This window comes from Chaetura pelagica, unplaced genomic scaffold, assembly GCF_000747805.2.
Source record: "Chaetura pelagica isolate M959 unplaced genomic scaffold, ChaPel_1.0 scaffold360, whole genome shotgun sequence".
Lineage (NCBI taxonomy): Eukaryota > Metazoa > Chordata > Aves > Apodiformes > Apodidae > Chaetura > Chaetura pelagica.
The window spans coordinates 309,359-325,928 of record NW_009951950.1 but is presented as its reverse complement, the minus strand read 5'-3'; the positions used below and the strand labels follow the sequence as shown (position 1 = coordinate 325,928).

The following is a 16,570-nucleotide window of genomic DNA, read 5'->3' as shown; positions in this document are numbered from 1 at the left end:
ATCTATTGGCCACACTCTTCCTTATGCACTCCAGGATTCCATTTGCCTTTGTGGCAATAAGGGCACATTGGTGGCTTATGGATAATGTGCTGTCTATGAGGACTCCCAAGATCCAGTCTTAAAATAGTTTAGTCTCTAAATTTTATTGTGCAAGTTCCATCTTACACAATCTGTGGCAGAGCTGAACTGCTCTAATATTTTAGCATTGAACATTTTGTGTTGTTTTTCAATTTATGGGGATCATTATGCTATGAGGAAACAGCAGAAGTTCCACACAATCTCCATCTCTGAAAGAAACTGACAAAACCAACATACCCAAAGAAACAACATCTGTTAACGCTACTGACAAAACCCATCAATCCACCTTTTCCAGAGAAGGGGGCTCCACATCCTCCCCAGGCAACCTGTTCCAGTGCTTTGTCACCCTCATAGTAAAGAAGTTTTCCTCATATTTCAATATATGTTACAAGTTTTACAACATACAAGAGAAGTAGAACTCAGTGTTTAGCTTCTTGTACTGACAGCATGTAGTGGAAATAGAGAGGTAAGGAGCTTTTCCAGAAAGACAATATTTGTGAGATCTGAACTTGATCATCTTGACACTAGTGTTGTCCCTTACAGGTCAATACTTGGTCCAGTCTGGATTGACATATTCATCAACAACCTGGATGAAGGCACACTGGGAGGGGTGACTGACACTCCAGAGGGCTGTGCTGCCATCCAGCGTGACCTGGACAGGATGGAGAGCTGGGCAGAGAAGAACCTAATGAGGTACAACAAGGGCAAGTGTAGCATGAAGAACCCCATGTGCCAATAAATTAGGGGTGGACCTGCTGGAAAGCAGCTCTGAGGAGAAGGATCTGGGATTTTAAAGCTTACAGATTTAGAAATTCTGATTTAAACCAATACTTTACTTCCTTAGGAAAATATGAGCATGAACAGAAAAATCCTCATAAAGACTATCTGCAGTTTTCAAAGACTGAAAGAGTGGTAAAAAGTGCCAGTATCAAACACTACCTGAAATATAAACAAATGCTGGTGAACACTTGAGAAATGTCACTTAAATTCCAAATACAATGCCAGAAAGTGAGGTAACTACAGTCACATTTACTATAAAAATTATCACCCATTTCTTACATTTGTACAGGTAAAATAATGTAAAAAAGCCACAAATCTGATCAATCTTAAGACCCACATATAAAAATCAAGGACGGGCTATACTGGTACTCAAATTTGACATGTGGCCAACATGTTACATGTTACTATCAAAATAGTAACCTGATAAAAAATTATTGACAGTTTTAAAAATAAAATTTAGTAATTTCTTACTAATCCGCCTAGAAAGTTATCAGAAATAGTGAAAAGACAGCTTGTTTAATTTAATGTGTAAAATTGCAATATACATTTGTCAGCATGTTTTGCTAAACTTCTGTAACTTAAGTGATAGTAACAAATTTCAGTGAAGCTGAACACCCAACATCCTATACCACAGGCTGCAAGCTAATAAAACTTGTGGAATTCTGATAATAATGCTACACAGTTTTACTAAACTGGGAAAGTAGTTAATTGATCCTTTGTTATGGTGATTAATGCTGAAAGTAAGACTTTTAAATCTGTTTTATCTAGAAAAGTAAAGAACTCAGTACATGGTGCTGAAATTCTGATCTAATTCATACAAGACCTTTCCACCTGGACAGCTTCTAAAAATACACAACCCAGTACTTCACAACATAATTTCAGGTGGGCTAAAAGTCACAAGACATACACCATATATATGCTGTATTTGTGTAGATACTGTCTAAGGAGATCTGTATGTATAGCATGGAGATAAGAGAACCCTGAATTCTAGAATAGGACAGCAGGGCAACCAAACCACATTGCTCTTGGCAGCTCCTGCTGGTTTTCCCTGTCCATCCATCTCCCAGCAGTGCTAAGGATTCCTCCAAGACACTCCTATGGCATTGAGTGACACCTCCAGTGTGACAGTGTAACAAGTGTGCCATGTGAAGAATCACAAGTGTACCAGTCAAATGCAAGGAAACCAGTGGATTATATCTTACCTCCCTACTCTCCTCAAACTTCTTGTATTGTTATCTTGTTTTTACTTACCAGAAAAAGTACAGGAAATTACTTTTTTATCTAAGCAATTTAAGTATTATAATGTTGCAAAAATTCACATAATTTCTGAAAAACATCAAGTACCTATAATTTTATTCTAAGTAAGTTGTTCTAAAGCCATCAGTAGCCTGCTACCAGGCATCCATTTGGCTTGGCAATATCCTCCTTACGAGTACAAAGACGGCAGGACTGATAATAGCAACCAGTTTCAGATAGGTATCTAAATTACTGGTCTACATTACTAAGCAAGAAATTAAGGAAACTGCAGAAAAAAAAAAGTCACTGATCTGTGTTAGGCTTTATAATAACTCTGAATTGTAAAACTGTAAATTTTAAAATAAGCAATAAAAAAAGCCAGCACAACTTACTTGCTGTGACAGTGCAATAGCAAATCAATGATAAATGTCTGCCACGCCTTTTCTTTACTGAGTGCATCCAGCGCCGTTGGAATCAAAGCAAAACACAGGGTCATCACCTCCAGTGCTTCACAGCAAACTTGTTCATCCTCCATGTCTGGTTCTTTTCCTGCATTTGTCTGTGGAAATAAAGAAGAGAGCACAAAGTGGGTATAAATAGAAGTCCTGAGAAACCCAACTGGCTCCAAAGTATATACACTAACTACAAACACAAACCACAAATTTGTACATTAAGTGATTATCAGTGCAAAGTATTTTGTGCACTCCACTAAGATGTGATTCAAAGCACTATGCAGGATGACCTAAACTTCCAGTGATGTCCTTCTCAAAAGAGGATTCCAAGCATGAACTTAAGGAATCAGAAGTTAAATAGGAAGCTTGCAGGCAAAAGTCACAAAACAGATAAACAGTACTGTTGGCTTTTTTGGGGGGTTTATATTTGGGTTTTGTTGGGGTTTTTTATTTTTAAATAAGGTGTTTTTCTTTACTACTCAGAATCTAGAGTTTAAACCTCTGGAAACTGTTACTACTTAAAGAGAGAAAGGCTATAGTGCTCTATAATGAATCAATATGTCCAGTTTTACACAGTTTTATTCACCAAAAGCTTTTTAGTACTGCTAAAACTTATTTGACAGTTCACTATTTTTCAGAATCTAAGCCAAAGCTAATTAGCTTGAAGAAGTTCTGAATAAATTGAATGTGAGCAGTTTTCAATCTTAATTCATCAGTAATCATGGCCGCAGGTTAGCAACATCAACTAGAATAATAAATTATTTGCTTTATGTATGGAAAGGTATCAAGATTAAGTAGGCAGAAAGACAGGATTACAATGCAGAAGAGAGAGCTAATTGTAAACAACAGCAGCAGAGGACAAAGCATGTCTCAGGCTGGCAATAGACACTATTCTGGTTTTGCACAACAGCTAAAAATCAGAGACAGTCACTACCAGTGCAATGGAAGGATGTGGCAATTTTAACATATCTCAAGGTACAAAATAAAAGCAAAACTTTTTCAACAAATTCAGGACTGCACCTGCTCTGCACTGAAGCCTTGTTAAGAAAATCAAATTACTTCTGCATGGCTGCAGGGGACTAGTATAAAGGCAAAGTGCATTTTATGCACAGCAGGCACTTCCCCTACACTCAATGGGTACTTCCCCTACATTCAGGTGCCAGCCGAGAGCTGATGGGTCCCTGCACAAGCAACATACTAGCTTCAGGTGGGTATGGACCTTGTCTGAGCTCGTAAGGAAATGGTGGTGTGACACCATTAGAACTTGTACAGTTTTCAACAATAAGAATTTTTTGAGGGAGAAGGCAGAATAGACTCCATAAAAGTTATGCTCTCAAAATAATTTATCTTGACTTTAAAGTTTAATTGAATTTACCAGTTCAGTTCAGAAGCTTCTTAAAGCACTTAAAAAATTCTTTCAGAAGTCATACTTGATGCAACTTCTCCAAACTGCCATTCAGAAACATTTACTATAATTGCCACTGATGTTTTTAGGAATCCTGACATGTCATTCCTGATTGCACAATAATCAGTCTGCTCCTGTTCTTAAACTAACATTTAATGATCTATCTCTACCCCACAGACTCAGAAAAATTCTCCTGTGACCTAGGATTTGAAAGTTTAAGGTCTAGTGGTCAACTAAGTGAAAACATTTTTCTTATATAATTTTTTCCTTGAAACCAGTGTTTGTCAGTCAGTCATTGGTATATTCAATCTTTATAAAACTACCATAGGGGTTACCTCCTCTCATCTATAACCAAACATAAATCTCTTAATTTAAGAATGTGTCTTTTCTTGCATCATACTTCTCTATTTCTGTGATACGTTCCTCTCTTTTAAAGTTATTTTAACAGGGTACTTTACTCCTCCTTACTCCGGCAATTTATTCCTCTTTTTAAGTCCCAATTTTTCCCTTCAATTTTTATTTTCCTTTTGCCTAGCATGAACCAAATGCAGACGCCATTTACTACATATGTCTTTATAAGTGGCATGAGGAATAAAAACCAAAACAAACAGAAAACCACAAAGAACTGTGAAGGAGCTAATAACGCACAGCTTAAATTTCACCTGTTTTAAAAACTTCAATAGTTTGAAAATATTTTTACAGAAATTAATTGTGCAATTTTCACATATAAGAATATAAGAGCAGAATATTGAGGTATATTTGCCTTTAGATGTACTTTATTTAGTGCACTACTGCTCTTAAAACATGTAACGTATATAAGAGCACATCTTCATGTGTCTGGACTGTCACACTAACTAAACCACGTTCTACATGCAAGTGTATCACTGAAAAAAAACCCAAAACAACAAAAACATCTATTTATTTAATTAAGAAGTCATTCTCACAGCAATATAAGCAAATGGTGTTATACCACTACATAAGCTAAATGGAAAGGTGTTGTATTTTGCTGAAATAAATATTCATCCCCCAACTGATCATCTCAGCACGACAGCTAATACCTCAAGAATAAAACCTCCCCATACATTCCTTTCCCTTTCACTCACAGGCAAGCACTGGTGAGTGAAAAAGAAAAGAACACAGAAGGTGTTTAGAGGGAAAATAAAAACAAATTAGATAACCATTAAAATACAGACTACTATTACCTGCAACTGTAAGCAATATTGGTTAAACACAAAGTGTGTGACAACATACTAATATATAACCCCCAACTCCAAATTATTTGCCTAAACCACAGGCGAAACCATGAATATGTTTTATATATATACATAATAAAAGGAAAAAGACACCAACATTAACAGCAATTATTTCATTTTACCAGTGCCTCAGCACTAATTTTAGATAAATTTGCTCTTGTTTCTCATTCTAGACTGCACATATGCTTTAAATCAACTTCTGTAGTATAGACTGAAGACAAGAAAAATTAGTTTTGCAAGAAATGCTCATTCCATAGATACAGACTCTAACTGGACTGAAAACGTTACAGCAGCTTACAGAAAAGGTGTTCAACAGTTTTAACCTGAAATAGGGTAGATTTAGATTAGCTATTAGGAATAAATTATTTAGTGTGCAGGTGGTGAGACACTGGAACAGGTTGCCTAGGGAAGCTGTGGATGTCCCATTCCTGGCAGTGTTCCAGGCCATGTTGGACAGGGCTTTGAGCAACAGGGTCTAGTGGGAGGTGTCCCTGCCCATGCAGATTGGAACTAGATAATATTTGAGGTCCCTTCCAAACCAAACCATTCTATGATTCTGTAATTTTTTAACAGATACCAGATCCAAGTCACAATTTAATAGTTATTGAGAAAAGGAATTTGGAATAGAAAATTTAAGCTGTTGTGTGACAACTGACATGTACTAGACTCCAAAATACATCATCACCAAAATACCTACCTAATGGCTCACAGAATCATAGAATCATCACCCAGGTCAGAAAAGACCTTCAAGATCACCAAGTCAAACCATCCACCCTTACAACTCCAAAACATTAAACTATCTCCCAAAACACTATGACGACCCATTTTTTGAACACCTGTAGAAATGGTGCCTCCACCTCCTCCCTTGACAATGTGTTCCAATGCCTCAAATGTTCATCACACTCTAAGGCTGAACTGTTTGATACCATCTATTTTGTAAACGAAGGAACAGTTACATAGAAAAAGAGTTGCTTAGGAAGTCTTACCTTTTCATAGATTTTACTAATTTCCTCATTTGAGCTGAAAACCAGCTGAACTGAGCCACAACCTGATGCCCAAACAATTTTTTGTACTGCCCTAATAACACAAATATCAGGGATGTATTTTGAAGCCTGAAAAAAAAAGAGAAAGCAAAGCAACATTAAGATACAGTTGCAAATAACATTAAGATTTATTCTAAACTCACAAATTTATAGAAAGTTTAAAATTTAAAAAATTAACAAAGAATTTTTCCTTAAATAGAGAATATACAATGTATCTTGAGAAGAGTTTGTACTTATATTTCATTTTTTAAAAGCAAGTAGTATGTATGTTACATATATTACAGAATCTTAAATCATAAAGCTGTAAGTATTAGGAATAACAAGCAGGTGAACATTTTTGATCAACAACCAGCAACTCCGCTTCACAGCAAGATAGTGCAGAAACTACTGATTTCAATGCTAAACATTCTTGATCTAAGGAAGGAAAAAAAAACCCAGGAAAAAACCCAAGAAACCACCAAGCACACATCTGGAAGGCAGCTAGCCTCCTAAGTAATGCAACAAGTCAAAGTTATTTTAGGGTTTGTCCCCACCATGACATTTAGACAAACTAATGTTTATCAAGTATGTGATTAACATATAAAGGGAATGTTCCGTATTCCAGTTACACAGGGTTTAAAATTAGTAAGAACACAGATCATGTATCTTATGAAAGCAGAACCACTCTTCAGAATTTTGGGCATGGTCTGAATTAACACCCAATAGTGTCTACCAATATAAATACATTACAAACATCCAAAAAATGCCATGATTTTATTTATTTTAACCCCCACCCCAAACCTATCTGGAGTCAATATTCAAAGCCCAACTGTCTAAAAAACATGCAATCTTGAAAAGCAGTTGGTAGACAATTCTCAAAAATGTAGAATTTCATTTTTTGAATGCTTAGACTTAATTAGAGACTCTTAAGAAGCTTAACTAATAAGCTAGCTGCATCAGGAAATCTGAACAGTATGCATTCTTGCTACTGATACAGACATTAACAGTAGTTATGCGAAAAATAATAGGTATTTCACCTTTGTGACAAACAAAGCAACCTTACAATAAAAGCATCACAGGAAATATTTGCCACATAGAAAAATAACATTTTTTTTTTGTCTCATTGTAGTTTTAAAATCTTGAAGCATCAGATTTTTTACAAAGGTTGAAACTTTTTTCTGTGCTGTAATCTGTCTGGCCTTATGGAAACCATATCAGATTTTTTAGTTTTTATTTATTTGTGAGGTCACTTGAAAAGTCTTTGACCATCAAAGCATTAAAAGAAAAATCTTTTGAAGGCAAACTACAATACATATTAAATTTCTATCTACATCACTTTAAATCACTTCAGAAGATTACAGACAATACTTTAATAGCAATACTGTTACAGAAATTCAGATTTTGTTTGCTTTGATGCACCTGGTTAAAGAAAAAGCATTTCTTTATTTATTAGAAGTCCTCCAAAAGGAAAGGCGAAATTAAAAACCTTTATTCATACCTCACCTAAAATGACATTTATTCTATGGAAAGAATTTAACCAAATCAGAGCTTAACTGGTTGGTTTTACACATACAATCACATATAGATGCAGTACCACCAATGGAAGGCAGATGCTTCAGTCTTGCATTTTAGTACATTGATCTTTCTGAAGACACTGCTCCTTTACCACAAAAATTATTGTACTTTTCAACATTAAGATGACAATACAAGACCACTTTAATTTAGATAGCTCAGAAATTAATTTGATATAGCTTTGCAGAGATTCTATACAGTATAGAAAAACAATATTAACTGCTTCCACACTGGAAATAGGCAACCCAACTGACCATGGAAGAGGAAGCTGCAGTAGTTCTGATTTTAACTTTTGTTGAATACAAAAGAATTCACTAATATGTGACTTAAAATTCCATATCCAAATGTGGTTTGGTCATGTCATACACTACCACACAGGTAACACTATATATGCAAGGCACGTTGCTTAACTCTATCCAACTACACAATCTAATTTTTCACTTGTATCATTAATACATTTTCCATATAGAATGATACACTTGCAACAACTTCAGACTTTTAAATTTCAGCATTTAAAAATTACGCTGAAAATTCAAAAATTCCTTCCCCTTTTGTGTTCTGAACATTCTCTGAAGAGAATGTTACTCAGAAGCCAAAACATAAATGACCAAAAAAAGAAGACAGTATCACAAAAAAATTTCTCAAAATACCCATTAACTTCTTTACATCAACTTGCTGAAGTTCTGCTCTAAGTGTAACAACATTCATAATCCAATAAAGAGCTTGTATAGAACATATGTAGTTTACTTAAGCCTCTTTATGCTATTAGACGCTGAATTTCACAATTGCATATGGAAACAATTCATTAAATACTTTTAATTAGTTAACAGTTTATGACTCATGTGAACATGACCTAAAATGTTTAATGAGATTTTTAGAAGGAAAATCCATGTCTTACAAAGCAATGAATGTAACGATTACACAAAAAAAAGATACTACAGGAAAAAACAGGTGATTCAGAAAGGATTTCACTAACCTCATCAGAAATTTGCTGTGCAAGACGAATTGCTACATTTCTTAGCATGCATTCTGAAGTTGGATTAGGAATGTTTTGTAGGGCATTTTGTAGTACTACTGCCTGGTCATGCGTAGCCTGGTTTATCTGGAAGAAAGTATTACTTACACTTATTTTTATGTGGAAAGAAGAACACAAGAAGATACTAAAATCTAGTTACCTGGAAAGATCTCTGAAGTACAACTACTTACAGAAACTGAAAACATAAAAATAAATAAGCTCCCTAATTTTCAAATAGGTACCATCACATCTGAAGACAGTGTATGCTACAGGGGACAAAGACAGAATACAAGTAGTTCAGAGGAGAGACGTGCTCAAAACTACTTAGGTTTGGGGGTTTGTTTATTGATCACATTATTTGAAGTTAACAGAATGCGTATAATTACAATGCCTCCTTCCCCTTCTGCTGATGCAGGACAGAAAGGATTTGTGAAAACGAGGGGTCTCCCTCTGGATTAACTAACAGTGCCCACACAAAACATGGTTGCAATGTTCATTATAGTTGTACAGATTTTACACATTTGAGTCGGAGTACTGTTGAAGAATTTTGTTCTGAATTATTCCTCCTGTTCCTTATCATACTTTCACAACAGAAAAAGAAGCAAGACAAGTTTTAATCTCTTCTGTATTGGTTTGAGTATACAGTTCCACTTCCTCGAGCTTCATAGTTTTTAACAGTTTAAATCTGAAATGGTTGTCCCTAACACATAGAAAAACTTACTTGAAAAGACTGTGTGCTGTGGTTAAGAGTTAAAACTTTTTATACAAGAGTTTCTTCATTTTCTAGTACCATCGCATCAAAAAAGCCCCACAAACCTTTCTCAAATGCTGCTCAAAAGACACACTGTGAAGTTGTCCTGTAACACCCGGTACCGGTTATACCCTTTTGCTTTGTCAACAGCTTCACTAAGACACGATTCAGAGAGCTAAATTACACAACTCCCACTGACGACTAATACAGCTTACGCAGTGAACTTGCTATTGGAAGCTAAATTATCAAGTACAATATACATGGGGGAGCTAAGTACCATCTGGATCTAAGTACCAGAATACTATGTTTAACAACATTATTGACTCAACTTTCTACGAAAGCAAGGAAAAAAAGAGAAATTTAAAAGGTCCTTGTGACAGCAGCATACTGGTAACTGGAAGAGAGCAGACGGAATCTTGGTTCCCTCATTTATTTAAGCACTGATGGAAAGGCAAGACAGAAAGTTGTGCTATGGTATTTGTGGTTTAGATGAGATAGATGAAAGATATTTACAAACCTCACCTCCATCCGAAGGTGTAAGCCTATCGGCGCTGCAGCAATAAAAAGTATCAAGATCAAAGTCATTCAAACAGGATGACAATGACAGCAAGAATAACCACGTTTTTTTCCAACAAATCAGTTAATAATAAATTTAAGATGTCTGGAACACTAAACTGTGATTATTAGCAGTCATGGACAAATGTTACTACCTCCTAAGTGGTCAGCATAAATCCACACTGTTACTACCTCCTAAGTGGTCAGCATAAATCTGTTTGAAACAGTATTTCAAGTTTGTTGTTTCAAACACTATTTCAAAACTCAACCAATGTTATCTATGTTCCAAACTGCCTTTTGAATAACCGTTGTAAGAAAACAGGACAGTAAGATCTACTAATTTTAAATACACAAAGGATTGATTAACAAACATGTTTTCTTTAAGACGTTTCTATTCTAACATGAGATACGAAAAGCGATCCTTCAACACTTTGTAATCATCAAGAGTTTTAATTTCCTTGAAAAATAATGAATTTGGTATCTTCCAACAGCAGCTAACCAGAACAGATATTTCTTTCTCAGACTGAAAGGCAATGTACTTCTCTGCTTCAAAGATGGATCTTAGTAAATACTCTGGAAGGAAGTGCTCTGAGTGGGGCCTTCTATATGTTCTTGAATATACATTGGTAGCTCAAGCAACTATTGGAACATCACAAAAAAACCCCACAAACCAAAACTGGAATATCTGGAAGCAGATGTCCAAAAAGGACAGCAGCAAATTCTAATTTTTGGACTTTATACTGTACACCTACCATAAGAGAGCAGAAATAAAATCTTGACCTGTAAGACACTTGTCCAGATGTGGAAAAATTAACTAGCCATACTAACCATGCATTAAAACTTGTTACTATGAGATCACAGCACACCTCTGTTACACTTTCCCTTTCCATGTCTGCATAAACTTAAGGTAGGACATCTTTCAACTACCAAAACCTAACCTTGCTATGTACCTAACCGTTCTCTGCAAGATTTTTCTAGAAGCAATTGAGAAAATCAGGAATCTAGTAAGCCAAGGACATATTTCTGTGACGAATAAGGGCTGTCATGACAGTCAGTTCTGCTGTTTTATGCTCTAACCAGAAATAGGAGATACAAGAAGTTCAGAGACACACCCTTCAATAGACTCAACAGCTCAAAAGAAGCAAAATTCACATTTAAGAGATGGACATACATGAAAATGGAAAGCTACATGAACTGACAACCTTGCAAAGCACTGATAATCATAAATGGAGCAAGTAGATCTCATATCTACTTTTATGACAGACAAAACAGTATTTGTTCAGTTCAGTCTTTTTTAGAATTGACAGACAACATTATCTGAAAGTACTGCAAGTTGTTGACATGCAACTCACTGAAATAGACTGGCAATGTAGAGTAGACAGAAGTTGCTGTAGACAATATAAAAACCAGAGTACACTGCTATTTACACCAAGGAAGATTTATATTACCGGTGAAACTGTACTTGTGCCTTCCACAACTGGTTGACACGCTTCTGCCACAGCTCGAACGTGGCCATATCCAATTGCTGTTAGCAATAATTTTGCTATTTTTAGAGCGTTAAGGTAGGCGCCCCTTCGAGTTTCCATATCTGCATTTGGCAGGAAGTTATTTCTAGTCAGCATGCTCAACACAAGAGGCAAGCCACCACTTTTTAAGAAGTTGTATTGGAAGTCGCTGGCATCTTCTCCCAGAGGTGCACTGGCAGGCATTAACAAGGCATAAACTACCTGCAGAACAAAATACAGAGTTAACTAACAGAAATGCACTAGTTTGAGTACAGATGATTGAACATGAGACTACACTGGAATACTACTTAAGCTATGCTTTGACAACACTACCATACATCAGTTAATCCAGTCTACTGTTAAATATTATTGTTAATTTAAAACCAAAATTTTATCTTAGGCTTTCATAACGTTACAGAAAGGACTGTCAAAGAGAGAGCTGGGAGATTTTTAAAAACCAGGCAAAACATCACAAACCTCTGTTAGGTATAGCACTTGTGAGGCAGAAGGACCAAAGAACAGAGAATCAAGGGATGGGCTAAGGCTGCTTTCCCCAAGCTTTGCATGATCTAAACAAATAGCTCTCAGTTTCTCAACCGTAGTGTTATCTGCAATAAAAGCACAACTTAGAAACATTCTGTAACAAAACTGCTCCAGAACAAGGCAGTAGTATTTATAATTATAAATCTGAAAAATTTTAAAGTGTATCAGAGAAGTTGCAAAAAAATGTAGCTGACAGACAAGATCAGACATTAATTGTTCAACAGTGATTTCTGTCAGCACAAAAGTGATTCTGCTAAAGCAGTGCTATAAAACCACTTCAAAACACAATGCTTCTCCCCCTTTTCACTGCAATGAACTGCACTGTAGCACTGAACCCTAGTACCAACTGCAAACTATGCACCTTCATAAGACAGACAAAAAATAACTATTTAGGTAATACATTTACAATCCTAATTAGGATAACAGTAATGAATTCAAGTATCAATAAATTAGCACAAAGTGAAAAATACTCCCCTATCTTCATTGCTATGTAACAGAGGAGAATTCATTATACAGCATATTACAAGATAAAACAGGATAAAATTAAGGTTTACCCGGTGGCATGAGCTTCATAAGAACACGTGCTCCATCCCTAAGAGGTGGCATATTTAGGCTACTGCCCAAGTCTGCTACTTGCCAAAGAAAAGAGATGTATCGAGGATGCAGTGACATGATCTTGAAATAAGCAAAATAAAAAAACAACATAAAAATCATTAGTTAAAGACAGTACAGGGGAAAATGCTTTTAAACTGTTCATTTCAGAATATGCTTACCACTCCAGGCAAACAGCTTTCAACTTCTGGATTTGGACCATCGCTGTAGTGATTGCCATGGTTGCCCGGAGAACCAGTTGAAGAGTCAGAGGAACTATCTGGGCTTGAAGGCATATTAGAATTTATCTGTGTAAGCTTAGCCGTAATTAGCTGAAAAACACAATCATAGTTTTAATACCACGCAAAAATGAAGATTCTTTACTAAATAAGCTTCTGATACAATTTAGAGGCATAATATGAAGAGGAGGAATGGAATAATTTCACAAGAATAAGTGATCCCACACATGGCATTTTTCAAGCTTTTACAAAAGGGAAGTGAAATCTGGATTGACATAACTAATCTACTTGCAACACTCACCGTTTTATCTTTGAGATTCAACTGTCCAATTAATTTTCTGTCATCTGCAGGGTCCACCAGCTCACCACCAATGAACAGTTCTACTTTTGTGTGTGCACTATTGGCTTTAATACGATTGAGAATACAACGCCGTACTTGGCCAATTGTGTCATTTGTGTGAGACCAAATATCCAGATCTTCCACCTGTCGGCCTTGGTTTGGAAAACGAACTACCAGTGTGATATGTTTCCCACGGAAAGCTCTGAAAATAAACAAACCAGATAAAGTTATCTTTGACCTCATTAAATAAATTACTTTTCTTGCTGTATTTTGTTTTGCAGGTACTTTGATATCAAAATCTTTATATATGGTGATACACTCCAGCATGTGATTTTGTGGAAGTAAACATAAAATACAAAGAAGCTCTCAAGAAGCCACACTCTACAAGTGCATGAAACATATGGTCAACTTTACAGTTCTGTTAGGAACATGAAATTAATTTCAGAAAGTCTTTTATGAAGTTTTAGATCTTTCCTCTAGCATGCAATTTCCTGATCAAAATATGCAAATAAAGCTCAGACTGGCAACTATGTTTTTGCTCTTTCAGCAAAATTACTCAGTTTTAAACACACCAAGATCAGAAAAATCATCAGAAGTCTTCATGCCTTCTGTTAGAAGCTGTTACAAGTTTTGTATTAGAATTCCAATTTTAAAAATCAGAATGCTTTTTAACAATTTAAAGAGGTCAAAAAAAGAATAAACTTTTTCACACTAGCAGTGTTCACACTTTGCACAATGACAGATAACTCATTAGGAAAGATGCACCCAAATAAGCCAAACAAACTAATCCCTTGCAACAAAATAAGCAAAAAAATCTTCATAAAAGCTCTTTACTAATAGGACCTGTGAAAAAGTTAGTCTAATCAAGTAAGGGGCCCATATAAAAAAGATGCACTCACAATCATCAAGAGAACTCGGTTAGGACTAATCTGCCGATAGGAAAATTAATCAATCAATAGGAAAGACATGGACCTACTGGAGCAGGTGCAGAGGAGGCCACAAAAATGATCAGAGAGATGGAACACCTCTCCTGTGAAGACAGGCTGATAAGTGTTGGGGCTGCTCGGCCTGGCTGAAGGCTCTGGGCAGACATTACAGTGGCCTTCCAGTACTTTAAGGGGGCCTAAAGGAGAGATGGGGACTGACTATTTAGCAGGGCCTGCTGCGACAGGACAAGGAGTCACAGAAACATAGAATGTACTGGACTGGAAAGGACCTCTAAAGGTCATCTAGTCCAACCCCCATACAATAAGCAGAGACATCTCACACTAGAACAGATTGCTCAGATGCCCATCAAGTCTGACCCTGAATGTCTGCAGGGATGGGGCCTCCACCACTTCTCTATACAACCGGTTCCAGTGATCCACTACCTTCATATTAAAAAACTTTTTTTTTGCTCTTCTCAGTAGTTTCCAGTGAAATGATAAGGCAACAGGTACAAGTTGGAACATAGGAAGTTCCATTTAAATATGAGGAAAAACTTCTTTACAGTGAGGGTGACAGAGCACTGGAATAGGCTGTCCAAGGAGGTTGCAGAGTCTCCATCTCTGGAGATATTCCAAAACCTGCCTGGATACAGTCCTGAGTAATGTGTTCTAGGTTATCCTACTTCAGTGGGAAAGTTGAACTAGATGATCTCTAGAGGTCCATTTCAACTCCAACAATTCTGTGATTCTGTAATGTCCAACCTAAATCTACCCTTTCTAGCTTAAAACCATTCCTCCTTGTCCTATCATTATATGCTCTTGTGAACAGGTCTTACAGAATCCTTTCAAGTACTGAAAGGAATAATGGTTTTAAACTGAAAGAGGGTAGACTAAATAAAAGGATGACATTTTTTACAGTGAGGGTGGTGAAACACTGGAACAAGGTGCACGGAGAGGCTGCAGATGTCCTCCCATTCTTGGAAACATTCAAGGTCAGGCTGGATGGAGCTCTGAGCAACCTGATCTTGTTGCAGATGTCCCTGCTCACTGCAGAGGGACTGGACCAGATAGCCTTTGAAGGTCCTTTCCAACCCAAACCATTTTATGTTTTTATGATAATACATACAATAAAAATGTTGTAGAACCACTGCAAGTAACTAAAATATCATGAAGAAGCAGGAATTTCTTTAGATTTTCTAATTAAAAGGGCATTTGAAATAAGGGGACAACAAACTCCCACCATGTCTAAAAATGTTAGGTGCATCATAAATCCATAACATAAATCTTAGTGTATTCTTTATACATTTTTGATACTTTCTTCCCACAGACAGTAGCTAAAACTGGAACCTATGAACAATCTTTCTGTTCTGCCTTCCTCTCAGGAAAGTATTTTGTTTGTTAGAACATATACATAACATTGGATTTAAGTGTTTTGTGTTTCTTTTTTTTCCTTTTTTTTTTGTACCAAAGACAGAAGTAAAGCAGAAGCAAGTAGGATTTAAGGTACATTTTTACTTGAGGATAAGTATAAGAAGAGTGAAGGTATACAGAAAATAAATATAGTTCAAAGTGCTGTTATCTTCTTCCCCATTTTATACTGAACTCAGAATATTTCACTTTGAGATAATCCTAAATTTAAGCTTGCAAAGTAAGATTAGCATCTCTGTAAAGAACTAGAAGATTAAGATATACATTAACAACATGTTTTTGTAAGACAGGACTATAAAAACAAAGCAGCTTTGCCCATACTAACTTAAATAATGGTATCGCTTTTAAATATCTAAAAAAAAAGAAATATATCCAAAACAACCTAGATATAAGGTATGCTGTGCTAATTATAGAACAAAAAACACATACAAGTTTAATCGCAGGTTTGCTATCCCTGCACTTTACTTTTTTTAAACTACAGATCAGTGTTTCATGTATTAGCAAAGAAAATGGAATTTTAAAATTCTATAAATACATTATGTGAAGGGAAACTACTTAGAATGTAAAAATCACAAAAATATTAGTAATATTTTAGTTAACAGAAATCAGAATCACAGTAGTGCATATTCACACATACCTTGACATAGGTAGAATAGTCCTCTCTTCGTGGTAATCACTGTCACATTCATTTATATACTCTCTTAAAACAGTCAACACTCTCACCATTCGTATTGCTTCTTGTCTTGCACAATTGATACTGTCTTTATCTCCATCCAACACACATAAAGTATCATAGGAAGCTTTTAGTCGATCAAAACAGGACTGAATGAAATCTTCATGAATCACTACCTAATTACATTGAAAAATTGGTGCAATTAC

The 16,570-nt window shown here is 35.9% G+C and overlaps 1 protein-coding gene across 1 annotated transcript in view; it reads right to left on the bottom strand.

The window, feature by feature from the left end:
- USP9X (ubiquitin specific peptidase 9, X-linked) overlaps positions 1-16,570 on the bottom strand; it is an 81,180-nt gene that overhangs the window by 27,377 nt on the left and 37,233 nt on the right. The window contains exons 17-25 of the mRNA XM_009997764.1: positions 16,329-16,540; positions 13,299-13,539; positions 12,941-13,090; positions 12,722-12,842; positions 12,102-12,232; positions 11,568-11,846; positions 8,775-8,900; positions 6,191-6,316; positions 2,487-2,653 (exon numbers count right to left, since the gene is read on the bottom strand). Coding sequence (XP_009996066.1) covers positions 2,487-2,653; positions 6,191-6,316; positions 8,775-8,900; positions 11,568-11,846; positions 12,102-12,232; positions 12,722-12,842; positions 12,941-13,090; positions 13,299-13,539; positions 16,329-16,540 — 1,553 coding nt within the window. The remainder of the gene's footprint in view (positions 1-2,486; positions 2,654-6,190; positions 6,317-8,774; positions 8,901-11,567; positions 11,847-12,101; positions 12,233-12,721; positions 12,843-12,940; positions 13,091-13,298; positions 13,540-16,328; positions 16,541-16,570) is intronic.